Source organism: Eulemur rufifrons, chromosome 23 (genome assembly GCF_041146395.1).
Source record: "Eulemur rufifrons isolate Redbay chromosome 23, OSU_ERuf_1, whole genome shotgun sequence".
Classification (NCBI taxonomy): Eukaryota; Metazoa; Chordata; class Mammalia; order Primates; family Lemuridae; genus Eulemur; species Eulemur rufifrons.
The window spans coordinates 21943214-21969420 of NC_091005.1; the positions used below are offsets into that span (position 1 = coordinate 21943214).

The 26207-nt window shown below is 51.2% G+C and overlaps 1 protein-coding gene across 1 annotated transcript in view; it reads left to right on the forward strand.

The window, feature by feature from the left end:
- Nucleotides 1-26207, forward strand: part of PLCG2 (phospholipase C gamma 2) — a 132494-nt gene that overhangs the window by 65371 nt on the left and 40916 nt on the right. The window contains exons 8-19 of the mRNA XM_069497952.1: nucleotides 4127-4170; nucleotides 5724-5796; nucleotides 9953-10054; nucleotides 10872-10990; nucleotides 12741-12826; nucleotides 14384-14504; nucleotides 17027-17195; nucleotides 20815-20919; nucleotides 21948-22037; nucleotides 22727-22902; nucleotides 24155-24355; nucleotides 25834-25953. Coding sequence (XP_069354053.1) covers nucleotides 4127-4170; nucleotides 5724-5796; nucleotides 9953-10054; nucleotides 10872-10990; nucleotides 12741-12826; nucleotides 14384-14504; nucleotides 17027-17195; nucleotides 20815-20919; nucleotides 21948-22037; nucleotides 22727-22902; nucleotides 24155-24355; nucleotides 25834-25953 — 1406 coding nt within the window. The remainder of the gene's footprint in view (nucleotides 1-4126; nucleotides 4171-5723; nucleotides 5797-9952; nucleotides 10055-10871; nucleotides 10991-12740; nucleotides 12827-14383; nucleotides 14505-17026; nucleotides 17196-20814; nucleotides 20920-21947; nucleotides 22038-22726; nucleotides 22903-24154; nucleotides 24356-25833; nucleotides 25954-26207) is intronic.

Genomic DNA, 26207 nt, shown 5'->3' on the forward strand with positions numbered 1-26207 from the left:
GCTGTCTTATGCAATTGAACAGGACCGAGAAAAGCTTGATTCACTCAAGACTAGTAGTTGCAAATAACAGTTTTTATGATAATTTGCCTTGAAATTTCAGGATGCTGTTCTGTTAGAGAGATGGCAGGCAAAGCTGGAGAATAAGGTTTGCACAAACGCTAGCTTACCTGCTAGCACAGGTGCGGGTCCACTGATGGTCTCCACTGTGGTCAAATTCACATAAGATACATTTAAACCTGTACTTTTAATTACGCTTCTTTTTGAGGCTAGTGTGTGTGTTTGCATTTGTGGGGACAGAAAGAAATCAGAGTTTTGCAGCGTTCCTGAATCCTCTGGGGTACCCTAGGCGGCCCAATGTGGAACTTCATGTGGGAAAAATGCAGTTGTGTCAAAGGTTGCCCCCTGGTGGTCAGAACGCCACATTGCGCCTACAGCTGGTTGTACTTGGCCGATCTGTGGTTTAAATAGCTTAAAAATGAGTTGCCTACATTTAAAACTTGGGAGATTGTATATTAAAATCCAGATGTTTGGCTTCTCTTGAAAAAAATTGAAATCTGGCTATAGATGGGTCACAGTTCCCCACGGAATTGTCTGCACTCCCTACTCATTTATGTGACCCACTGGACTCCAAAGAAGTTTGAGTTGGGAACTGTGTAATCTCCGCCATTCCGGGGTGTAGCTCTCTAGTTTGGCCTCTGCGTTTTTAAATTCAATGACTTAGAATTTGAATAACAAAGTTCCAACCTATATAAATCGTTTGTCATTGCTCTTGTGTAGGTTAATGTCCGCCCCCTAACCTATTAGCAGATTCTTTGTGTCCTGAGGTCCTCTTTGGAGGCCAAGGGCAGAGAAAAGCGTTAGCCTTGTGACCTGGGGGAAGGGGGCCCTAGCTGGGTTTCTCAGGCTTCTGGGGAGACACAGGTGTTTATGGTGACTCGTGGTCCCCAGACCTAGATTCAGGGAGTGGGTTCGTGCCTACCAGTAGCCAGTGGTTTCCAACTTGAGGCTACCAGTTCCTCTTTGTGTCTAACCACCTGCCTATGCTGCAGCTCTCAAGCCTAAAAGTTTCCAAAAGTTTGGTGGCAGCTGGAAGATAAGAAATTTAATTTCATGTGTCTCTGGGTGATGGGACATACCCCTAACTAGGCTGTAATAACAGTATTATTAATGAAGACGACAGCTAACTTGCGTTAGGTGGACTGTGTGCTAGGCACTGTGCTGAGCATTTTACATACATAATTCTCCTCAGAGCCCTGTGAAAGAGGTGCTACTATTATCCCCATTTTATGGATGAAGAAACTGAGGCTCAGAGAGGTTGCTTGTTGGAGCTCACGCCACTGATGAGTTACAGAGCTAGGATTTGAGTTCTCCTGCCCAACTCCGATACACAGCCACTGAATACTTCTCAATGTGTGAAACTTTTGTATGAAGGAAAATTTCAAACGTACATACAAGTAGAGGGAATAGCATAAGGAACCCGCACGTACCATCAGCCAACTCCAGCAGTTACCAGCTAGTTCATGCCCTCACCCACGCCCCTGTTCTCTTATGATTTGGAAGCAAACGTCACACGTTGTATGATGTCATCGCTCAATACTGCACCTTAATCAGATCTGTGAAGCCCCCCCCCCCCCCCCCCCCCGTGGTTAGAGCACTCATGAAATAACAATAGAAGATGCTTACAAATAAAACTACAAGTGAAAAGTCTACCAGCCTACCTGTGGCCGTACCTGTGGTCATACATTCAGTAAGAAGTTGAGTGATTGTTCTTCCGTATTTTATGCGGTGTGAGCACGCGGGAAGGGAGCGATTGGCATCCTGTGATGGTGTTTTGGTAGAGGAGCTCAGGGCAGGTGCAGACTGTTCTAGTGGGCAGCGGCTGGGGGAGAGGACAGTCCCCAGCACAGAAGTCCGAGTCTCCGGTTGGCTTTTCCATCACTGCGATCTTGCCCTTGGCTGTCTAGAACCAGATGGTTCCTACAACCTGCTAAGTGCCAGCCAGGGAGTGTTAGGAGTGTTATGGCTCCCGAAGTGTGTCTGCCCCCAGCCACATGGGAAAACTCCCTTCCCTGACCTCAGGTGGCCCTCAGTGCCCTGGGCCGTGCTATTGCAGCCCCTCCCTGTCGCATGCATGTTCCTTTCTCTCTTCCACCTGGCAGCTTCCTCTTCTCCTGGGGCCCAACTCAAAGGGGACACATTTCCCTGCAGCCTCTTAGCTACAAGAGAAAACTTATTTGTCCATTATTTTAGTCATTCATCCAATAAATGTTTGCGTGACCCAAGAGGGCACAGTGGTTCACAAAATGATGTCTCCTCTGACCTCGCTGACCCCTCTGGCTCTTGGAAGCATCTGTGTCCTGGTGCCCCCCGCCCCCATCATTGCAGCTCCCTGAGCAGGGGGAGGGGGCGGGGCTTTTTCTATGCTTTATTGAAGGGAATATAAAGGAATGAGCCACGTAAGAACTGTGGTTGGGGTGGTCAGTAACAGTGGGCCACAAGCTGGGCTTAAGGCCAGGAGTCTGAGACCAGCCTGGGCAATATAGCAAGACCCTGTCTCTACAAAAAGTTAGCTGGGTGTGGTGGTGCATGCCTGTAGTCCTAGCTGCTCAGGAGGCTGAGGAGGGAGGATCGCTTGAGCCCAGGAGTTTGAGGTTGCAGTGAGCTGTGATGACACCACTGCACTTTAGCCTGGGTGACACAGCAAGACTCCATCTCTTGAAGAGAAAAAAAAGAAATAGCTATGCTGTAAATTACAGATAAGTGACAGGAAGTACTTCTGAGTTTGCCATTTAAAAGAATGTCTCACCCTTTTGGGTGACCTGCTTCTCTGAGATGCTCATCAACGCCATGGGTCACCTTCCCAGAAAGAAGAAAAACACTTGCACAAACTGGTGTGAGACCCCCGTGCTTCCCGGAGGCCTGTGGGTTCCCTTTCTAGCATTGGTATCCACAGGTCATCCTGGCTCCGTGTCGTTCGGCAAGAGGATCTGGGTCACCTGTTTTATATCATTAGTGTTTGTGTATCACGTCCTAGTGGCTACATTTCCATTTCTGCCTGGGATTATTCAAACGCTTACCCAATCACAGGGTCATTGAAGATTGTTAAATTAATGCTACCTAAGCAGAAATGGACGCGATGTGGGGCTGTGTGCGTACGAGTGGGATCGTACAGTGCTCAGCAGACGGGCTGGTGCAGGTAGAAGCCGGGAGGAGGGGGCTGCACGGCCCTGCCTGGCGGAGGACCTCCTCCATTGTGTTGGTACTGCGTCAGCCGGCCGTGGGGAGTGGAGCCGCAGCTGTCCCATGTGTCTGTCTTCCTCTTGAATGCAAAGATTAGGAATGTCGTCTTTGAGATATTAGGGATTTGGAATGTAGCCGTGAAGTACAGGAGAGGGGATGTGCACGCTAGTGGGGGTACATCTCAACTGCATCGAGAGTAACCAGGCAGTTTTCAGTTAATGTGCCCAGCCCACGTATAGGCGCTTTCTCTCCTAGGAGTCTGCCCTGCAGAAAAACTGGCTCACGTGGGCAAACATACATATATATATATATATATATATACACACACACACACACATATACACACACATACACACACATATATAAAAAATATATGTAAACTATATACGTATATATGCATATATGTTATATATAGGTGTCTATTGATATATATGTACACACAAGCATTTAAAAAATAATACTGGGTATAATAGAAAATTCAAATGAAATGCAAATTATGGAATACAGTGTGGCTTTTCAAAGTAGTGAGGCAGAGCTATTTGAGGTTGCAGAATAATGTAAAGCTTGAAACAATAGCGAAAAGCTGTGAGACGTATGTAATGTGACATAATGTGACGAGGTATCATTAATTAAATGAATACCCATAACGCAAATGCTAGGAAGAAACCGACCAAATCATTCAGAGTGATTGCTTCTCAAGAACAGGACTAGGGAGGGGTGAGGGAGACTTCTGTCTTTTGCTCCCCAAGTTTCTGTTCTATTTGGCCATTCACACCTCACGCAGATTACAGTGATAACTTTTTAACAACGATCTCTCCATTTGCGTTAAGTGACTTGTCTAACGTTCTCATGTTGTGTGTGTGTTTCCTTGTGTTTTCCATTTCAGATTCTTGATGAATTCAAAAAGGATTCCTCGGTGTTCATCCTGGGGTGAGGAGCCTTGTGTGTGGTGTTGTCCAGGGTGGCCGTGTGGGACACTGGGGCCCTTGGGGCCAGACAGCCCCAGGAGGGGTGTCTCTGTGCAGTTTCTGATGTCCACAGAAACGGGGCCCCCCGTTTGGGGATTGGCCACCCCATGCCTGTGGCGTGGGTAGAGACGAACAGCAGCGACTGGGTTTGTGAGTGTTTGAGGATGGCCCAGAAGGTTCCGTAGAGAAGCCTGCGTGCCTCAGGGCTTCTTGTCCCAAAGCGTGCCCCATGGAACATGACAGATTGATACGTTTTTTACGGAAAGTAAAATAATGTTAATGGTCAAGTAAGTATGGGAAATTCCTGAGTAAGCAGGTTTAACTGAATTAAAATGAGTTGAAGTGTATAAAATGCTTCACACGGTGTTTGGCATGCCTCATGGGTTCTTAAGTAGTAATATGATTACGAAAAAGTCAGTGCTGCAGGACTTGTCAGCACCTTTCCTATGCTTCGTGATTCCCCAAGTGGGGCATTTATGAGATGTTCAGTGTTTCCTGAGCCTATCTGAGAGACGTTTGCCACGAAGTTAGTGGCACCTAGAACGTGGTCTGTGGCACTTGGACCCAGCCCTCATTGATGAGCAACTATTTCCCTCTGACACTTTCTAAACTAGAAATCCCAAGACTCCACAGTAGATATAGAACAAATCTAATTTTTAAGTAGTATTTTAATGAAAAGCTTAAAGTGTTAGACCATGAGGCCAATGGTAAAGAAGGTTGGAAATACCCTCATTATTAAAGACGACAGACTTCTGGACCCTGAGTGTTTATTAAAGGGAGAAAGCTTAAGGCATGTTTTATCTTCTGTGATATTTCTGAAAGATTTCTTTTCCCTGCCCCTCTGCAAATGCTCAGGGAAACGTGCCCATTTCCCCGGAAAGCTCCGTCCTGCAGAATGCACTTCGTAGAAGCCGGGATGGCTGCTGCCAGCCCAGCGAGGGCCTGGTTTTCGGTGGCTTCTCCACGAGGCCATCCGCCATCCCCTGCGGCCGGCCGAGGGGGAGCCTTGTCTTGTTCCCAGGGAAGGTTCCCTCCTTTCCGGTGGAAAACATCCCTGATGGTGGCCTCTGCTCGCCCCCTGGTGGTGTCCTGCCAGCGCCAGCTGTTTGTCCCCATCAGCCCGGAGTATGGGGGCTTCATCTGGCCCCGCTCTTGCGTCAGAGCCCCCGGTGGACTGTGGCTCCCTGGGAGTGGCCCCTTCGGCTTTCCCCCCTGGGGTCCCCCTAAATGGGCCGCACAGCTGGCCCTGCCCCAGCACAAGCTGCACGTCCCAGGTGCCTGCCTGCCCTCCCTCCCTTCTCTCCTTCCCTTTCTCCCTCCCTCCTTGCAGGTCAGGGATGTCGGGGATGTCGTCACATTCCCCGTGTCTCCCCAGTGGCCAATCTGGTACCTGGCATGGTGGAGGGACTCGGTGGGGCGCTCTGGGTGGCAGCCTGCCCTGTTGGCCGGCGTCACCTCTTGACTCCTCTGTTGAATGTACCTGTCTCTAACCGCCCTCCCTTTCCCCGAGGACAGGAACACTGACCGGCCTGATGCCTCCGCTGTTTACCTGCACGACTTCCAGAGGTTTCTCTTACATGAACAGCAGGTGAGAGAACAGCTGGGCTTGGGGGTGGCTGGCGGGTGCTGCCCGGGACAGGTCTCACCTTCCTGCTACCCGTGTTCCCCTGTCCACCTGTTTCCGTGGAACGACTGTCATCTGCCTGACACGGGACACTTTAGCCTGTTGTCTGGGGCCACTTCCACTCTGGAGTGAGGGCAGCCTCCTGCCTCTTTTTAAGGCACTCACTGAGGAAGGGGAAGAATGGGAATATTCCAGGGCAGAGCGGGGGTGAGGGCCTGAGGACGGCGATGCCGCCATCTGGCTGGCTTTAGCTCCCCCAGCATCATCTCAGGTGTTGCCTGCAGGAAGCTGTCCCTGAGTGATGAGAGGATGTGACTAGAATGACCGAGCCTGCAGCCGCTGGGGGATAAGCTAGCACAGCTGTCCACGAACAAATGCCACGAGGGGAGTCTCCTTGGATGGTGTTTACATACAGCTCCGACCCAGCTGCAGAGTCAGAGGAGTTTTGTGATGGGCAGTGATGGTGTCCCCAGCGACACTGGGCAGTATCTGGGGAAATTGTTGATCTGTGGTTGTCACCACTGGAGGATGCTACTGGCGTTTGCTGGTAGAGGCCAGGGATGCTGCTGAACATCCTACAACACACAGGGCAGCCCCCGCGACAGAGACATGTCCAGCCCCAAGTGTCCCCAAGTGAGAGTGAGGTTAGCCTGAAGTCCTCTGCCGCAGGGGTCCCCAACCTGTGTTGAGTCGTATAATTATTTCATTGTATATTACGATGTAATAACAATAGAAATAAAGTGCACAATAAATGTAATGCGCTTGAGTCATCCCAAAACCATCCCTGCCTCCCTGGTCCGTGGAAAAATTGTCTTCCATGAAAATGGTCCCTGGTGTCAAAAAGGTCGGGGACCACTGCTCTACTGGCTGCACAGCCTTGGACAGGTAGCTTAACCTTTCTGGGGCCCAGTTTCCTCCCCTTTCAATGGGGATGAGAGCCCCTGCCTCTCAGAATCGTATGTAGATCTTTGTGTGTGTGTGTGTGTGTGTGCGTGAGTACATATATGCATGAATATTTACATATTTAGAATTTTTATTTATATCATTCAAGTCTCAGTTACTTTTTTACTCATTTATTTAATTTGTTTTTTAAAAAACACTATATTTTAGAGCAGTTTTGGATTTCTAGCAAAATTAAGTTCGTGTACTTTTAAAAAAACCTTGTGTTGTGGAGCATTTCAGACATGCAAAAGTGGATGGGTATCATGAACCATCATGCACCCAGGACTCAGATTAAAAATTATGAACATTTTGCCAATTTTATTTCCCCTACTTCTGTGTCCATATGCACATGTCTCCCTCCCCTCCCCCCTTCCTCATTTCATTGCTGGAGAATTCTAAAGCAACCCCAGACTTTGTATCATTCTGTTTGTAAATGCTTCCATATGTCTCTCTTGCAGATGAGGACTTTTTTTTTTAAAAAAAACAACGTAGCCATGATACTCCTATCACACCTTACACAACTGATGATAATTGCTTAAAGTCATCCAATACCCAGCCCGTGCTCAGCTGCTATTGATTGTAGAGAAATGAATGAGTAGAGAAGGTGCGTTTTGCAGGAGGCCGGCACGCGGGGGGCCCAGGCAGTGGCAGGAGCTGCCCCGCTATGTTTGTAAATGGTAAAGGAGGAGGTCGATGCGTGTTATGGGCATCATGCCATCCTAGCATGGCGGCTGAATGAAAGTGACCAAAAGAAGGCTTATTTGCCCAGCCTGAGACTGTGACTGAGGGGGAGGTAAAATGAAGGTGATACATTCATTTTATTGGGCACAGTTACACACTAGGTGCTGTGCTGGCGGTACAGTGAAGTAGAGAGAGACGCATGTGCTTGTTTCTTTTTTCAGCATGCATTTCCTTGCACTGAATGATTCAGTTTTGTAGGAAGCGATTAAAGTGAAATTGGTTAAATTCTTAGGGACAAGCAGCCTTACCTAGAATTCACCATCTGGCAGGCTGACTGGGGAGAATAGATTTAGTCCCCCCTAGTGGTGATGAACTTTATTACAGGGAGACTCACACCTCTGGCCCCAACCGCCTGTCCCCCCAGCTGGCCCCTTTGCTGGGCAGCCCTCGGAGATCAGGGTTGTGGGGCCAGGAGGGACGTGCAGGAGCTCTCCCTGCATCCGGGCAGTTAGGACCCAAGCAGCCTGGGAGCACCTGGGTGGCATCTGCTTTCGGGTAACAGGTGCTCATATGGAATAATCACCACAGCTCGTGGTGTGCAAATTGGTACAACTTTTCTAGACAGCACGCTGGCTTTCATTAAAATGAAAACTTTTCAAAAAAGGTTTATATCTTAATTAACTAGTTGTCCTCCTAGGCACTTATCCTAAGGAAGTAATGATCACATTTTTAATAGGAATGAAAACTTGGAACTAATCAAAATTTCCACTAGAGGATTGACTAAATACGCCACAGTAAGCCCTGGGATGGATGTACGATGGGATTGGAAGGGGGTTAAACGTAAGCCCCTAGAACTGGTTGCTCCTGGGTTCGGTCTGAGGCTCTCGATTGGGTCCAAGTTAGATGCATTTGTAAATCCTGGAAAACTGGCATTTTAATCAGGCAAAAGATTTCTCTCTTCACAGCCAGTCCAGTTCTAGGTTTTGTTAGCTAAGTACCCACGCCTTTTGATAAATCCAAAAGCTTTGCAGGGGAAGAGAAAGAGCACGCTTCCAGCCTCTTTGGGGCATCGTCTAGGGCAGACAAGATGTTTTCATTGATTATCCTACAATTTGGGTTTCATGTTGTAGTGTTCAAAGATTTTAATCCCTCTGTGTTCAGATGAACTCGCTGTGGCCCAGCCTGGCTGTCTGGTGTCCCTGGTCCAGGAAGACTTACAGGACTCACCAGCTCGCTCATTGCTGTCTTGCACCCACGTGCCAGTGAGGCTGCTTCCTCACCGCCGCTTTTGTGTCCGCTGTTATGCTTTTCATCCTTTCAAACATCCTCATCTGACTCTGCCCATCCAACCACACACAGGTCTGGCAGCTCATTGGCTTTCATTCTTCATGAAGGTGGAGGTTTTAGAATATTTGAAACCCAGAAAGCATCAGTCAAAGCTGGGTCTGCGTGTCATGTTTCATCCCCTTTGCCTGTGAATATCTGGGGTTTCAGGGCATGGAGAGGAAAATGATAAAGTTACTTTACGTGATGTAGTCTGTTTCTGAAGGGATCATGAACTTCCTGGGACTGCGCAGAAGATGTTTTGAGCTGGTCGGGAATATTCCAGATATTATCAGCATTGCTTGGCTGTCCTCTCGAAGAGTGGGCATTAGGTTAGATTCCATGTCGGTTTTCCAAAGTGGGTTTGTTTGGAACCCTGACTCTGCAGCCCATGAGCAGTGAGATTGTTGTGACATTCCTGAGCTTCTGTTACCTTGTCTCTGAAGATGACAACATATGACTTGCAGGGGTGTCGTATGGACTAAACAAGATGACCAGAGGAGGAGGAAGATGGTTTGCACAAGCTGCCATGATTTGAGCACTTTGTGTCCCAGGTGCTGTGTTCAGCACATAACCTTGTATCACACGGTCCCTCACAGAAACCCTGCGTGATAGATACTATTATTGTTCCCATTTCAGGATAGGGAGGCACAGAGAGGGTATGTAACTTGCCCAAGATCACCCAGGCGGAACGAGAGGCCAAGCTGGTGTAGCCCTGGTGGGCTGACAGCACCACTGTGCTCACTGGCTGCTGCATGCTAACAAACGTGAAGAACTAGCACAGGGCAGGAGTTGGCAAACTGTAGGCCGAGTAAGGCCCGCCACTTGTGTTTGTAAACAAAGTTTTATTGGAATGCGGACACGCCCATTTGCCTAGGTATCCTCTATGGCTGCTTTTGCACTGCAACGGCAGAGCTGAGTGGTTGCGACAGACACACCGTATGGCTCGCAGAGCCCAAAATATTTGCTCTCTGGTCCTTTGCAGAAAACATCTGCCGCCAGCCCTTGGCAGAGGGCCGTGCGCAGAATGAGGCCTTAACATGTGGCACGTGCTTGCAAATGAATTCAGAATTGCTTGACGCTTTGGTCTTTGATTGCAACTGGATGGACCCTGACGGGAAGAGTTTTGTCGCTTCTCTTTTCGGTGATTTCTAATTCTCTCTGTCATTTTAAGGAGCTCTGGGCTCAGGATCTGAACAAAGTCCGTGAGCGGATGACAAAGTTCATTGACGACACGATGCGGGAAACCGCGGAGCCTTTCTTGTTCGTGGACGAGGTGAGTGGGCTGGGGTCGTTGTCGAGGGGTCATGGCTTTTTGTGACTCGCCTGTGTCTTCTGAGGTTTTATTTTCTGTTTCTCTTCCCTTGGATGGCTTTGCTGTCAGATGTTAGACCTGGTTTCTGGTTACTGCAGTCTTTCATTTTTCTCATTCTTCTCTATGGACTTTGTCGCCTGCCTGTGTTTTCATGTTGCCACTAGAGGGCGTCTGCCACCAGGGAGAGTCAAACGGTCACACATTAGCACAGAAACCAAATTCAGAGATGCCCACAGTTGAAATGGTTGTACTTGACCTTGTACTGGGCAGGAGGCAGGTGGGACTGAGGGGAACTGGGAAGTACCTGCCCAGGTGAGTTGCTCCCCGGCAGCGGAATGTAGCCTCAGGTCACCCAAGCATCTGATCTATTTAATTGTTTTAGGGGCTAGGAGTTAGGATATGAAATTTCCTGCCTTTTCAACATTCTGATATTGATGATGTTCTGTTTCTTAAGTTGGATAGTGGATTCACCAATGTTCATGCTACTATTATGCCTTAAAACTTACATATGGTACACGTAAACTCTTGTAGTAGCCAATATTTTAGGAAAAACGTTGAAAAGGGAAACGTTGTCCAGGTCAGTGAGACGTGTGTCAGTGTAAGCCTGTTGCAGTCAGAGCCTTCTGCACTGAAAACGTGGGTGACCGAGGTCTGGGGACCATCTGCTGATTTCACCCATCAGAGGTGCTGTCTCCCCATGTGGGCACAGGCTGGAAACAACCGGACACTGTCCCTCCTGTCAACACGAGGATCCGCTCTTTGTGTTTGACTCTTTTAGTTCCTCACCTATCTGTTTTCACGAGAAAACAGCATCTGGGACGAGAAGTACGACGTGGTGGACATGCAGAACATGAACAACCCCCTGTCCCATTACTGGATCTCCTCGTCCCATAACACGTGAGTTTCACCGCGCGCCTGCCATGGCTCAGGCAGAGCACAGAGCGACCAGGCGGCTGCTCTGGCCAGGCCCGTGTGAAGTGGGCAGAGAGTGCAGTGCCACGTTTCTCAGACTGGAATCCAAAAACTTCTGGAAATGGTGGGGGAACGTACCTCCCTTTCCCAGTTGCCGTTGCAATAACAATCCTGTTTCTGTGGCCCTGTAAAGCTTGTCAGCAAACCCACTTTTTCATGGTTTGAGCAAAGCAATTCAATGATCATTAAACTGACATTTACAGACCCTGTGCCTGGTGGGTGCTGGGGACACAGCAGTGAACAGACAGGGACCCCATCCTCGTGTGCAAGGCCTCCATTGCATGTTAGCTATGGACAGGAGTCACTGTCACTGAGGGGGAGTGCAGGTGGCAAGGTAAGGAGGAGTGTTTCAGATGGAGGAACAGCATGTGTAAAGGTCCTGTGGCAGGAGCAGTTGGTTAAGGCTGGAGTGTAGAATCCAGGTCAGTGGTGTCAGGAGAGGAGGCTGGCAGGGCCAGCTTGAGCAGAATCTTAGAAGTCATAGTGAGGGCAGTGGGGAGAAGCTAGTGGCTTTTTTTTTTTTTTTTTTTTTGAGACAAGGTCTCACTCTGTCACCCAGGCTGGAGTACAATGGCGTGATTATAGCTCACTGCAGCCTCAAACTCCTGGACTCAAACCATCCTCCTGCCTCAGCCTCCTGAGTAGCTGCGACTACAGGCATGTGCCACCATGGCTGGCTAATTTATTTTTATTTTTAAAATTTTTTGTAGAGATGGGGTCTCACTATATTGCCCAGGCTGGTCTTGAATGCCGGTGTCAGTCATCATCCTGCCTCGGCCTCCCAAAGTGCTGGGGTTATAGGCGTGAGCCACTGTGCCCTGCCTGCTGATGGTTTAATAACCAGAGGGTGACTTGTTCAACTGGACCTCGTTGGGTGATGGCCATGATAGCAAAAGATGGCAGTACATCGGAGGGGAGAAAGGAGTATTGAGTCTGCCTGGGGAGTGAGGGGTGATCTCCTCGGATCACGGTCACCTGGCGAGCTGTGGGTTGGTTCCTTCCCCAGTGTCATCTGAGAAAAGTCCCTTAAGGATGTCATGGGCGTTTGGGGAGGTAAAGTCCTTTTCAAGGGCAAGTTGACCCCACGGTTCTCTCTTCGCCACCACGCCCACTGTTTTAAGAGTTTGTGTCTTAGATGGTGAATTCTACCACACCTAGAAGACAGCTGAGGAACACAAACTCTTAAAACAGGGGGTAGGTAGGAATGTGCATAAAAATAAGCATTTTTATGGCAGTTTTGGTGGCTACGGTTCAGAGCACGGCACATTCCGCCAGGAGCTGGTGAGCACCTGTTCCGTGCCTGGCCTGGAGCCTGACGTCAAGATGAGGGCCCGTCTCTGTCTACACGGAGGGTCTGGGCGGTGTCCGTGGGGACCTGCCAGCCCCTCCTGTGTCCTTCTCACTCCTGCTGCCCTTTGACCCAGTTCTCCTCGAAACAACACCCTGTCTCCACTCCACCCTGCGCTTGCTCTGCCAAGGTGGTGACGTCCGTATCCTGCGACAGTGGCCTGAGTCCGGGGCCCGTGACCGGTGTGGCCCCTGATTGTGTGTGTCTGCGCCAGGTCTTTCTAGACGGAAGAACTAAGGACTCGGGCGCTCGGGCTGAGCAGTTCCCTGAGGATGCCCCGAGGTGCAGCCCCCTGGCCCCCACGGCTACCTGCCCTTTCTCCCTCAGGTACCTCACAGGTGACCAGCTGCGGAGCGAGTCGTCCCCGGAGGCCTACATCCGCTGTCTGCGCATGGGCTGTCGCTGCATCGAGCGTGAGTGGCGTCTTCCCGGGGGAGGTGGCAGCGAGGTGACGCGAGTCGTGTGGTTGCTCGATGCTTTCTTTTACGTTTTTAAAAATTTTTTAACGGACATGATTATTTACATATTTATGGGGTTTTGATACACGTGTGCATGGTGTGACCAAATCAGGGTAATTAGCATATGCATCACCTCAAACGTTTCCCGTTTCTTTGTGGAGGGAACACGCGAGATCCTCCCCGGGCTGTTCTGAGACGTTCAGTACCTTAATGTCGGCCGGAGCCACCCTCCTGTGCAGCAGGACGCCAGAGCTTGCTCCTGCCCGAGCGTGACTTCCGTCCTGTGCCCATCCCTCCCCTCCCCGTCTCTGGTGGCCACTGTTCTAGTCACTCCTTCCTCGAGAGCAACCGTTTTAGATGCTCCCTGCGAGGGAGAACGTGGGTGTTTGTCTTTCTGTGTCTGGCTGATGCTTTTTGGTCTTAAAGTCTGAATGGTGGGGACGGGTGGGACGAGCTGAGGGAGACCCAGGTACCCGCAGCATCTGCAGTGAGGGTTGTGACCGAGGACATGTCCCCAGAAGACAGGGGTCCCCAAGACAAGGAGTGGCGTCTGGGGCCTGATCAGGTGGGAGCCACTGACCCCGGGTCGAGGGCTTTGGGCATCCGGAAAGTGTCCCGATGTGGCGGGACATTGGGAGGCCGGGAGGCCGGTGACAAAGCTTTGTTCTCCCCTGTCCTCCCCCAGTGTCCTCCCGGGCTGGTGCTAGAGGAAGGCAGACAGACGCCCTCTGGTTCCTTGGGCATGTGCAGGTGTCCCCTGTCACCTGTGCTGGGGGGTCTGTGAGCAGCCGTGGAAACAGCGGGCAGCTGGCACCTGTGGCCTGCAGAGGGCAGAGTCCCGTTTCCTCCTTCCTTCTCGTCCCCTCTCGGGGCCTTTCCCTCCCGGCCTCGCTCTCTCGCCAGAGGCGCGTCGGTGCATTTGGATGAGAAAAGTCACAAACTGCGGATTCAGGCTCCAGTGCTGTCAAAACCTCTCACCCTGGTGTCAGAGTTTAGTAGCAGTGATGCTACGGACTTTCCCAGTTCATGCTTTTCCTCCCCCGGCAGGAAAAACCAAAGGTGAAAAGCTAAGGCTCGAGCCGCCGGCGCCTGTTCCCTCTGGGGCTGAAAGGATGCGGGGCGTCCACCTGCCGCCTGATCTATTTCTGTGTCAATATTTTACCGTGAACCTTGATAAATAAATTTCCCTTTGCTCGGTATTGTTTCCACTGGCAGAAAAGGCAAGTCAGGGTTTAAACAGGTGAAATCAGGAAATAAAACACATTATAAATATCTTCTTAAAAAAAAAAAGCATCGGGACTAGCTTCTCTTGTACAAATGTATTTCGTTACATAAGCGCACAGGTGAACCCATGTCCTCGTGCCGGTGGCCCTGAGCGCAATGATGGCGTCTGGGCCTCTGTGTCCTGGTCCCTGACCTGGCGTGGGGGCTGGGAGGTGGCCTCTGTCCGAGTGGCGTGTCTGCTACCAGCAGCCACACGTGTGTTGAGGCTGCTTGCGTTTCTCCCCTCAGTGGACTGCTGGGACGGGCCCGACGGGAAGCCTGTCATCTACCACGGCTGGACGCGGACCACCAAGATCAAGTTTGATGATGTCGTGCAGGCCATCAAAGACCACGCCTTTGTCACCTCCAGGTCAGTTGGCTGGTTTCTGGGTGGTTTGCCTTCAAGGGGAAGGCAGCTAGGGTTGAAGGGATGGATAGACAGATGGACACGCACACGCACACAGGTGCACACACATACACATACACATACACACACACGCATGCAAAAACAACCTCCCACCCCCAGCACACAGAGGCCTGGTTCCCATCCTGGCCAAGGTCACAGCCAACTATAGTCCTCGGCTTGGTGTTGGCGCCCCCTGCAGGCCAAGAGGGCCACTCGCTCTGGCTGCAGAGCCTGGAAGAGGCTTTGGCAGGGAACCCCGTGGCTGCTCGGTGCCGTCTGCCCCGCCCACCTCCTCATTCCAGCCTGACCCCGGTTTCAGAACCTGTCAAGAGAGAAGGACAGTTAAAATTTCCTTCCTATCCTAATTCCCTCTTTTCTTCCCAATCCTCCAGGCCTGGTTCTGCAGGTGGAACCGGTGGTGGTGGTGGGAGGGGGGAATTCATATATCTTGGGCACCCCCTGGGGCCGGGCTCTGTGCGAGGCTCTTTGCACACGTGATCATCTTGATTCTTTGCCACAAAGTGGGCACAGGTTGTCCCCATTTAACAGATGAATAAACTGAGGCACAGAGAGATGAAGCGGGTAAGTGCCAATGTTTAGGTTGGTTTCTAGGACTTCTGAGCCCAGGTCTAATCCTTTTCTGTCTCACCCGCAGATCTCAGTCTAGGCCGGGGGTCAACAAAATTTTTCTGTAAAGGGCCAGATAGAAATATTTTAGGCTTCGTGGGCCCTGCAGTCTCTGTTGCATCTACTCAACGCTGTTGCTGTGATGCAAAAGCAGCCACAGACAAGATGTAAACAAGTAGGCGTGGCCGTGTTCCAGAAAAACCTGAATGACAAGCATAGAGGCCGGCCAGACTGGGTGTGCAGATCAGCGTTTGCTGACTCCTGGCCTAGGCTCTTTACAATTTCTGGGAGCCGGCAAGAGGTCTTCTTCAGCCTTGATGGAAGGGTGGTGGCCTTTTAGTCACTCCTGGTGTGGAATAGCAGTTACGAGCATGGGTTCCGGAGACCCTTAGAGCACTTTTGAGGTCACTCGTGGACGTGCACAAATTGGTGGAAAAGTGGAGTCACCCACGGCGCACGCACATGGTGAGGCTGAGGTTGAGCAACGCGATGCTCTGCTGCCTGGTTTCAGCTTTCGTGCTGCAAACAAGAGTCCTTTCCACCATCTGTTTAGTGCCACGTTTTTCATATTTTTGTGTTTTTTTTTTTTGTTGGTGGTTTTGCTGTTTGAAATGGCCCCAAGCACAGTGCTAAAGGGTCGTCTAATGTTCCTGAGCACAGAAGGCTGCGACGTGCCTTCTGGAGAAAACACGTGGTAGCTACGCTTTTCCAAGCACGAGCTACGATGTCGCCAGCTGTGAGTTCAAGATTAGTGAATCGGCCGGGCGCGGTGGCTCACGCCTGTAATCCTAGCACTCTGGGAGGCTGAGGTGGGCTGATCGTTTGAGCTCAGGAGTTCGAGACCAGCCTGAGCAAGAGCGAGACCCCATCTCTACTAAAAATACAAAGAAAATTATATGGACAGCTAAAAAAAAAATATATAGAAAAAATTAGCCGGGCATGGTGGTGCATGCCTGTAGTCCCAGCTACTCGGGAGGCTGAGACAGGAGGATCGCTTGAGCCCAGGAGTTTGAGGTTGCTGTGAGCTAGGCTGATGCCACGGCACTCACTCTAGCCCGGGCAACAGAGTGAGACTCTGTCTCAAAAAAAAAAGATTAGTGAATCGACAGTGTATACTGATAAGGTGTCTGTAAACAGAAACACACATAAAACAAGGTCACGTATCAATCAGCTGATGAAAATGTTGTGACCAGAGGCTCCAAAGACCCCAACCCTGTATTTCCCCCGAGGAGCAATGGCTCAGGGGTTTGCTGGTCACGACTTTATGGATGCACAGCTCAGATAACGAGACTTGACTGTAGGTACAGATACAAATGATATAGACACACGTACTGTATATCAATATACATGCATACACATAAAATAACATAAATGAATACATGCATACATATACACATATAAATGCATATAAATCATATGTAAATATATAAAACCAATGTACTTTATAAGAAATACATATATTAAAACAGATGTACTTATGAAAAGCGTTAACATTGGTGACTCTTGGTGAACCATGCACAGGTGCTCATTGTACTGTTTTTTCATCTTTTCTGTAGGTTTGAAATTAAAAAAATTAGGGACTTTTTCTAAGTTTAAAGATGTGAGTGGATAGAGAGAAAAGTATTGGGAAAAATCACACTCTGGGGTTTGGGGCGGCCTGAATCGGATCGAAGCTGTCCTGAGTCCTGGGGCTCGTCCGCCCTCACCCTCCCAGGATGAGGTCTGTCCATCAGGGAGGGCGGGCGTGGAGGGTGTGCCCTGGGCAGCGCCTGGTGTCCCCACCACCACCAGGGCTGCTCGGGCAGACGCGGAGGGTGCCTGGTCCCCTTGCCGAGCCGCCTGGCCTCTGCCGCCTGCAGCTTCCCGCTGATCCTGTCCATCGAGGAGCACTGCAGCGTGGAGCAGCAGCGCCACATGGCCAAGACCTTCAAGGAGGTGTTTGGTGACCTGCTGCTGGTGAGGCCCACGGAGGTCAGTGCTGACCAGCTGCCCTCGCCCAGCCAGCTGCGGGAGAAGATCATCATCAAGGTAGGTCACCTTGGGCGCTGCCTTCTGTCATCCAGTGCTCGGGCTCCGGGTCCCACTGCTCAGGCCCAGACCTGCTCCCCTTACTAACCCCAGCACCCCGGGGAAACTCATTTAACCCCTTGGGGTGCCTGTGTCCTCACCTGTCTGGGGGATAGTACCTGGAGCCCGCCTGGTTAGCTTGCCAGGAGCATGGCGTGAAGGCAGGTGTGCAAAGTGCTTAGAGCTGCGCCTGTCCCACAGGTCCCAAGGGTCTTTGGCGAACTGTCGCCATGCCCCTGAGTCAGCCCCATGCAAGGTGCTGGAGATGTTCTTGCCCTCGGGAGCTCCTAGTCGAGCATGGGAGGTGGGCAGTTGCTAAAAAAGGCTGTGTGCTGTGATGAGGCCAGAGGGCTAGTGTCCTACGTGTGCTGGGGGAGAGACGAGTGTGTCTGTGCCCAGGGATACCAGGGTAACATTTGGGTATTTATATTATTAGGATAAAGAGACCATATATACAGTGGCTTAAAACATATGAGAGTTTATTTCTTCCCGGCATGGGGAAGAATCTTCCAGGAGTTTTGAGCTGTGCCCCACAAGGTGATTCAGGGACTCAAGATCCTCACATACTGCTCTGCTGTTTCCCAGGGCAGGGTTTTCAACAAGGATTCCATGACCCCAAAGAATCTATGGTTAGAATCAGGGGGTCATGTGAACTTCAGTGGGGAAAAATTATATCTTTATTAACCTGTACATAAAACTTCCCATTTCCTTCCATTATGCACATTGGCAATAAGCCACTTGGGGCTTTGTCACCAGCAGAAGTCACGGGTATTGTCATACCACGTTTATCGTTGTCGCAGATGTTTCAGAATAATATTGTGCCTGACACTGCTCTGGAATTATGGAGGTCATTAGATCTGCCTCTAGATCTTATTTAAGATGTTAATAAAGAAGAACATCTATTAGCATATTGTGAATATATTTTATTTAATATTTTAATACTTGTATTTCAAGATGATTGGTTTCCCTTATAATTTTATGCATTATTAACATTCTAAGAAAGGGGTCTGTAGGCTTCCCCAGCTTTCAGAGGGGCCCGTGGCACAGAAATGGTGAAGACTGTCTGTTCTAGGACATTGTCCCTGTTTGTGTGGAGAGGTCTTGGACACAGCCAAGTTCTAGCTCATAGGAAGGGACATGCAAGGGCGCCCAGGGACAAATGGTTTCTGATAAGCAAGTGGATGTCGGCCATATGTGTCACTTCTTGTCGTCGTCTGTGCATGACAACTTAGTCACGTGACCTGCAAGAAAGGTGGCATCTGGAGTCTCTGGCTGGGCAGCCATTCATGGAAGGAGTGAGGGGGATTTTGTTGACAATGAGCGAGCTCTTAGGGAAGGACCAACAGGCATTTACTAGATGTCTTAGTTTGTTCAAGCTGCTGTAACAAAATACCACAAGCTGGGTGACTTACAAACAATAGAAATCAATTTCTCACGGTTTTGGAAGCTGGAAGTTCGAGATCAGGGTGCCCGTAGGAGGACCCTCTTCTGGGTTGTAGACTGCCAGCTTCTAGCCGTGTCCTCACGTGGTGGAAGGGGTGAGGCAGCTCTCTGGGGCCTCTTTTATCGGGGCACTAATCTCATTCACGAGGGCTCCACCTTCATGACCTAATCACCTCTCAAAGGCCCTGCCTCTAATCACCTCTAATACCCTCGCAGTGGGGATTAGGTTTCAACATAAATTTGCGAGGGGAGGGCACAAACATGCAGACCATAGCATGAGGCAGAGAAGGGGGATGCCCTTCTAGGTTGGGGGAATAGCACACACAAGGGTGTGGTGGTGTCAACACGTGGCACATTCTCTAAATTGTCACTGGGCCACCAAGATGCCTTGGGCACAGTCACTATGTTCCAGGAGGTCATGGTCTGGTGGGGAGACAGACCCATCAACAGAGAAACACCAAGCAGCGTGAGGGGCTTTGGCTGAGCCCAGCCAGGGGAGGGGATGTTGGTGCCCCATGGGTAAGAGTCAGTGCCTTGGGAGTGTTTGGCTTAGACCTTCAGCTGCTGGGGACATTATTGCTGAGATGCCAAGGGAAGCTTCCGGCACAGTGAAGAGGCATTTGCTCTTCCCTGTTCCCAGCTTGTCTGTAGCTTCCCGCTGTTTCAGTTAGGGCTGTTCTCTGTGTGTTCCCAGGGATTTTCCAGCTCTTGTTCCTGGGTGTAAAGTACTGAGGGCCCCTCTTCGGGCACCCACTGTCCCACCCATGATATACTCCTGGGTGGCTCAGTCCTTTCTATTTCAGGAAATAGCATTTGTCACACCATCAGATGATCACTGTGAGCCATGCACTGGGCTGGGCGTGGTCCTAAGTACGTTCCTATTCAGTCTTGTCACGACCCTACGAAATGGATAATCCCAGCCCCCAGCCCCAACCCGCTTTGCAGATGTGGACACTGAGGTTTAGGGGTTAAGTGGCTCAGCTGAGGTCACACGGTTAGTACCTGCCAACAAAATTGTTGAGGGCCAAGGTTGTCTGCCTTTGAATCCTGTGTTTCCACGCCTGTACAAAATATATACATCTAACGTGTATCAATAAAAACAAATAAAGCTCAGTAGAAATGATACCTGTAGGTCCAGCAAATTCATGTCTAGGAATTTATCTAAGGGAATGAATGAATGAATGAATGAATGACTGTGCAATAATAAAAACAGCCAGGACACCAAGGTCCTGCTTCGCTGTTTGCACTTTAATGCCCATTGGCTTACGGGATCCGACAGGGGCTGTCATCTCCCCATTCTACAGGAGAGGTTACCGAGACTCTGATTGTCACTCGGCCAAGGTGACACAGCTAGTAAGGTGATAGGCCCTGGATTTAAATCCAGGTGTGACTCCCAATCCTCAGCTCCTTCACCAGGTCATTGCATCCCTCAGCTTGCAAATGCTTGCCCGGGTGGGACTTCAGCACTCCCAGGTGAACGTTGCTGTTGTCTTACCCTTGCAGATGAGAGGTGTGAGGCTCAGAGAAGTGTATCTACCTGCCCAGGGTCACACAGCTAATAAAATAGTAGAAGTGCTGTCTAAATCCAGATCTTCTTAGTCTAACCCCCAGGGGGCCTCCTGCTGCCCCGCCCGGCCTGTTCTTGCTACACGGGCTGTGGAGGCTGCGTTTCCCTGTGTGCTGGACAGTACCAGGCACACGGGCCTGATTATTCACAAAATACTTATTGAGCACTTACTAGCTGCTAAGTGCTGTGCTAGCACAGGAGACTCAACAGGGAGCAAAACAAAATCCCTGCCCTCCTGGGACTTATATTCGATTAATAGCAAGGAAGACAGACAAATAGATACGTGTAGGGGTAAGAATACAGGAAAAAAAGCAGTCCTGGGGCTAGAGAGTGGCAGGGACGGAAAGGGGATGAGGGATGTTTCTAGTGGTGAGGAAAGCTCCTCTGGGGGTAGAGGTGCGTGTGGAGAGAGGGAAGCCTGGCAGAGACAACAGGCCGTGCAAAGGCCCTGGGGTGGGACGATGCAGGTGAATGCTTGCTGGCCGGCTGATGTGGGTGAGTGCTTGCTGGCCTGGAGACCTACACTTGGATCTCAAGGGAGACCGACTGTGTGGATTTTTTCCCCCTCAGCATAAGAAGCTGGGCCCCCGAGGGGACGTGGATGTCAACGTGGAGGACAAGAAGGATGAACACAAGCAACAGGGCGAACTATACATGTGGGATTCCATCGACCAGGTGGGCCCGGGTCCCTCCTCCCACCTGCCCTGTCTCGGAGCTCTGCTGGAGAGCTCTGAGAATGTTCCTGTCTTATTCCCGTTTTGAGCCAAGTGAATTTTTGCCAAGGGAATTTATCTTCATACTTAAACTTTGTTTATCTTTTGCATTTTTAATGTATTTTGAAATAATTTTATATTTAATATAAGATGTATTCACATAAACAAACAGTGCAGAGAATTCTCATATACCCTTACTCAGCTTCCCCTAATGTTAACATCCTATATAACATAGTATAATTTTCATAATCAGGAATTGACATTGGCACAATGCTAATAACTAACTTAGAGACCTTATTGCAGTGTTACTACTTTGTCCACTCAGGTCCTTTTCCTGGTCCAGGATCCAGGCCAGGATGCCTTAATGCATTACTTGTCCTGACTCCCTCCTGCCTTCCGATCCAGGATCATTCCACTGGAAACCCTATTTTTCAAGCTCCAATGCCGTTTCTCAGATCCGTTAACCTAATGTGTAAATCAATTTGAGCGTATTTTTACATGTCTGCTCTTATATCCTAGATGTAAACATAAAAGATGGCAATATTAAGTAAAGAATTAAGCCACGAGTAAATGTTGAAGGTAAAGTCTTTAGACAAACTGGCCAAAAAGTCCTGGAAGTCTTAAAAAGTAGATGAAATAGCAAAAAACCGTCGTGAAGATGCATAAAACAATCCCATCACCCATAGAGGCTGCAGATTAAATGAATATGCAATAGAAATCAAATATTAAGTTGTATCTGTTTAAGTTGTGTCCTTAGACACACAGATTTAAAAAGTCCAAAAAATGCCTGAAGAAGCCAAAAACAAATCTATGTTTTTAAAAAAGAAATATCTCAAATGGGGTTGAATTCAGTGAAATCACTGTAAATGTCTGTGAAAGTGGGAAAGGCAAATCCCTAGTGGATGTTGGGGTGATGCCAGGCAGGGCCCCTGGCTGCAGAGTCGAGGGGCGGAGACCTCAGGGAGGACTGATACCTGTTTCGCTTTCTAGAAATGGACTCGGCACTACTGTGCCGTCGCCGATGCCAAGCTGTCCTTCAGCGACGACATTGAACAGACTGTGGAGGAGGAGGCGCCCCAGGTAGGGGAGGCCCAGCGGCTCTTGCCCTCCTGAGCCGGCTGGCTGGTCCTTGGAAGCCCCCAGCGATTTCCTTCCTGTGTGGCTTCCCTTATCCTGTGGCTGTTGCCATGGGGATCCTCAGCTCTAAGGAGCCACCACTCTGGGTACCAAGGCCTGGCTGGCTCCTCTCTGATTGGCTGGCCGGCCCAGGTGCTTAACCAGTAAGGTTTGGGGCACGTTCCTGCTCTCTGAAGGGCCTGACCTGCCTTCGATGGAGGTCTGGGATACCTGGGGAGGACAGGGGTATTTGGACGCTCTCTCTAGCCCCACGCAGCAGCCTGGTCCCAGCCTTCCCTGCCCTCGCCCGCTCCCCTCCAGCTATTGGCCATCTCTCCTGCTGTTTCTTGAGTGCAGCCCCCGGGGCATCATGGCTGTCAGGATTCCTGTAGAACATAATTAAGGGCTCTACTGGGGACCCCGTGGTATCTCAGGACACCAGGAGGCCCCACGAATGGGGCTGTCAGGAGTAGGAGGCAGGCTGGGAGGGCAACAGGGGCCGTCTTCCCAGACCTCTCGGGGTGAGGACGGGCTGAGGCCAACCTCTCTGTGCCATGGTGCCCTGAGTCAGGGTGAGGCAGAGGGACTGGTCTGGTAATGCCGGGGTCTGGTCCGAGAGGCTTTAAGAAACCCCTCCTGTCTTTGTGGCCCAGGATATACCCCCCACAGAGCTGCATTTTGGGGAGAAATGGTTCCACAAGAAGGTCGAGAAGAGGACGAGTGCCGAGAAGTTGCTGCAGGAATACTGCACCGAGACGGGGGGCAAGGACGGCACCTTCTTGGTGCGGGAGAGCGAGACCTTCCCCAACGACTACACCCTGTCCTTCTGGTAATGCCCCCTGCCCGGAGCACGCCTGCCTCCCCTCGAAGCCGGCCACGTGAGGCCGTGTGGCCAGTGGTTCTCGCTCAGGCTGGGACTGGAGTGAGGCCAGTGAGATGCTCACCTGGGTGCCAGGGCACCAACAGCCTCTGTAGTCGAGATCAACGACGTTTCAATGCATTATTTAAAAAAAAACCAAAAGTAATGCAGAAAAATCTGTGATGTGCAAAATATCAACATTTTAAACAAAGACAGGATCTGACCCTGCACTTAGACGAGCTGGGTCACTCCCAGGCCCCTAATCCCACCCCCGGAGTGGGCGGTGTGACCCTGGACTACTCGCCCAGCCTCCTAGCATCTCCGTGTCCTCGTCTGTGAAATGAGGATTCCAGCGGTGGCCTTAGGAAGCCGTCACAGGGGTGTCCTAGGGTGAGCTTGCTCACGCATTCATTCCCTCCTCCTCCCATCCTCCACGCACTAAATGACATTTATTGAGCACTTGCTGTGTGCCAGGCACAGTGATTTCACAGTGAACAGACAACACCCTTGTCCTGAGATTAGAGGCTTTTGAGGGCGACGAAATAGTAACTATACAAACGATATATAATTGTAGCTGTGACGAATGCAGAGAAGAAAAGGCGAGATATTAGGAAAGTCTGCAATGAGGGATCTAGTGTGTGTGGGGGGATTTATGAAAGTCTGGGGGGGGGATCTGATGCGACGTTGTGGGGGCATCAGGGAAACTTCCTGAAAGACGAGGAGACCTGAAGGATAAAAACTATGATACTAATGACACACAGATCATAGCGGTAGCTGCCACCTAGGTGACGCCCACCGTGTGCCAGGCGGCATTCCAGACACGTTTTGTGTGTGATCTTGGTTACTGTTCAGGACGCCTCCATGAGGTGGACACTGTCGTTCTCCTTGTTAGACACTGAGGCTCGGGCAGGACGGAGCACCTGCTCAAGGCCGCTTAGCTCATAGGTGACAGGGCTGGGATTTGAATCCAGGCTTCCTGGCTCGAGAGAAGGAGTTGTGTAGGGTAAAAGGGGGCAACGAGTGGGGAAATACGTAGAATGTTCTGGAATCCGGGCTGAAGGGCCAGCCTATGCTAAAGCGCTGGGTCTGTTCTAAGAGAAGAGGGAAGGCTCTGTGGCCAAGCATCGTGTCTGCCCCTCGGGGCCCCGGCTGCAGCTCTGGCCTGGCCTGTGTGCGCTGCCCGGGCCATGGCCTGGCGCTGACGCCGTCCCTGTCCTTGCAGGCGCTCGGGCCGGGTCCAGCACTGCCGGATCCGCTCCACCATGGAGGGCGGGACCATGAAGTACTACCTGACTGACAACCTCACCTTCTCCAGCATCTACGACCTCATCCAGCACTACCGCGAGACGCACCTGCGCTGCGCCGAGTTCGAGCTGCGGCTCACCGACCCCGTGCCCAACCCCAACCCCCACGAGTCCAAGCCGTACGTTCCTGGGTTTAGTGGGAGGCAGATGGCCGGGCGGATCAGTTCCCCAGCCAGAAAAGCCAGCCTTGGGGCTCTGCTGGGCCCTGGTCCCCTCACCCTGGCCCACCGGGTCTCAAAATTGCCCAGGGCTCCGGTTTCCAAATTCTTGCTGCCTGTTACCTTTGCCCTGTTTTCTCTCTTCTTGTCTTTCCTCCCCTCTCCCTCTCCTCTTCCTCCCTCTTCTTCTCCCTCTCCTCCTCCCCCTCCTCTCCCTCCTCCCCCTCCTCCCCCTCCTCCCCTTCCCCCTCCTCCCCCTCCTCCCCCTCCTCCCCTTCCCCCTCCTCCCCCTCCTCCCCTTCCCCCTCCTCCCCTTCCTCCCCTTCCCCCTCCTCCCCCTCTCCCTCCTCCCCTCCTCTCTCTCCTCCCCCTCCTCTCTCTCCTCGTCCTCCTCTCTCTTCCCCTCCCCCTCTCCCTCCTCCCCTCCCCCTCTCCCTCTCCCCTCCCCCTCCCCCTCTCCCCTCCCCCTCCCCCTCCCCCTCCCCTCCCCCTCTCCTCCCCCTCTCCCCTCCCCCTCTCCCCTCCCCCTCCCCCTCTCCCTCCTCCCCTCCCCTCCCCCTCCCCCTCCTCCCCTCCCCTCCCCCTCCCCCTCCTCCCCTCCCCTCCCCCTCCCCCTCCTCCCACTCTTCCTCCTCCCTCCCCCTCCTCCCTCCCCCTCCTCCCTCCTCCCTCCCCCTCCTCCCTCCCCCTCCTCCCTCCTCTCCCTTTCTTCTTTGTATCTTCCTGGGCCTGAGGTCTTGGGCTTTGATTTTCAGAGGTTAATTCTGGCCCAGTGATAGCCTCCTGCTGTCAAAGCTCCTTCCTGTTTGTTCTGAAAACAAGGAAACAGTAACGTAAAGGTTTCTCCTTCATTTCTTTATGCAGTGAAGTGAGTACCAAGTTATGCCCTGCAAAGGGTCAACAAATTCTGGAAATAAAGAAAAAAACAATTTTTGAGCAGAAGGCTGCTAAAACTTGCATTTCTGAGGAAGCCGCATACCTTACAGCAACCTTATTTTTTTTTTGCTTTTGTCTGTTTTCATATGGATTACTTTTTAAAACTTGCTGTTTTACATCTCAAGAAGTAACCAAAAAACAAACAGAACCTCCCTAAAACTCTGTGCTGTGCTCCCTGGCTCCGACTCCCCGAGACACGCAGCAGCGGCCGTGCCACCTGGGAGAGGCTGGCCTTTCAGGCCGGGTGGGTGGCAAAGCCCCTTCGATTTATTCTCCTGTGCTCCAAGCAGACCCACTCAGTCTCCTGTGTTATTCTCACGAATTACTCTGCTCCAAGGTGTTCTTGGCCAGGGAAGCCCACTGTGTGATTGCCAAGGCCATTTCCAGGGCCACGTTCCAGGCATCACAGGAACCCATTATCTCGTCCTCTGCGGGTGGCCCCTGACAGCCTGGGAGGCCTCTCACCTGTCTCACCCGGCTGTTGTCCCTGGCTTGTGCCGCAGGTGGTACTACGACAGGCTGAGCCGAGGAGAAGCAGAGGACATGCTGATGCGAATTCCCCGGGACGGAGCCTTCCTGATCCGGAGGCGGGACGGCAGCGACTCCTTCGCCATCACCTTCAGGTGGGCGCGGCGGGGGGACGCACACGCTCTCCAGGGGAGGCTCAGGAGGGGCAGGTGTGCAGAACCAAGGGGGAACTTGAGGCGGAGGCTTACCTGCCACTGTCCTCTCCCCTGAGCATCAACAGTGACGATGACGACAGTGATGATAATAGCAAAGCAGCCAGCACTGCACACATGCTTCTGATGGGCCGGGCATGTCTGTATTCCGTGAGGTTAAGCGACTTGCTGAAACACGCAGCCAGTAAGTGGTGGAG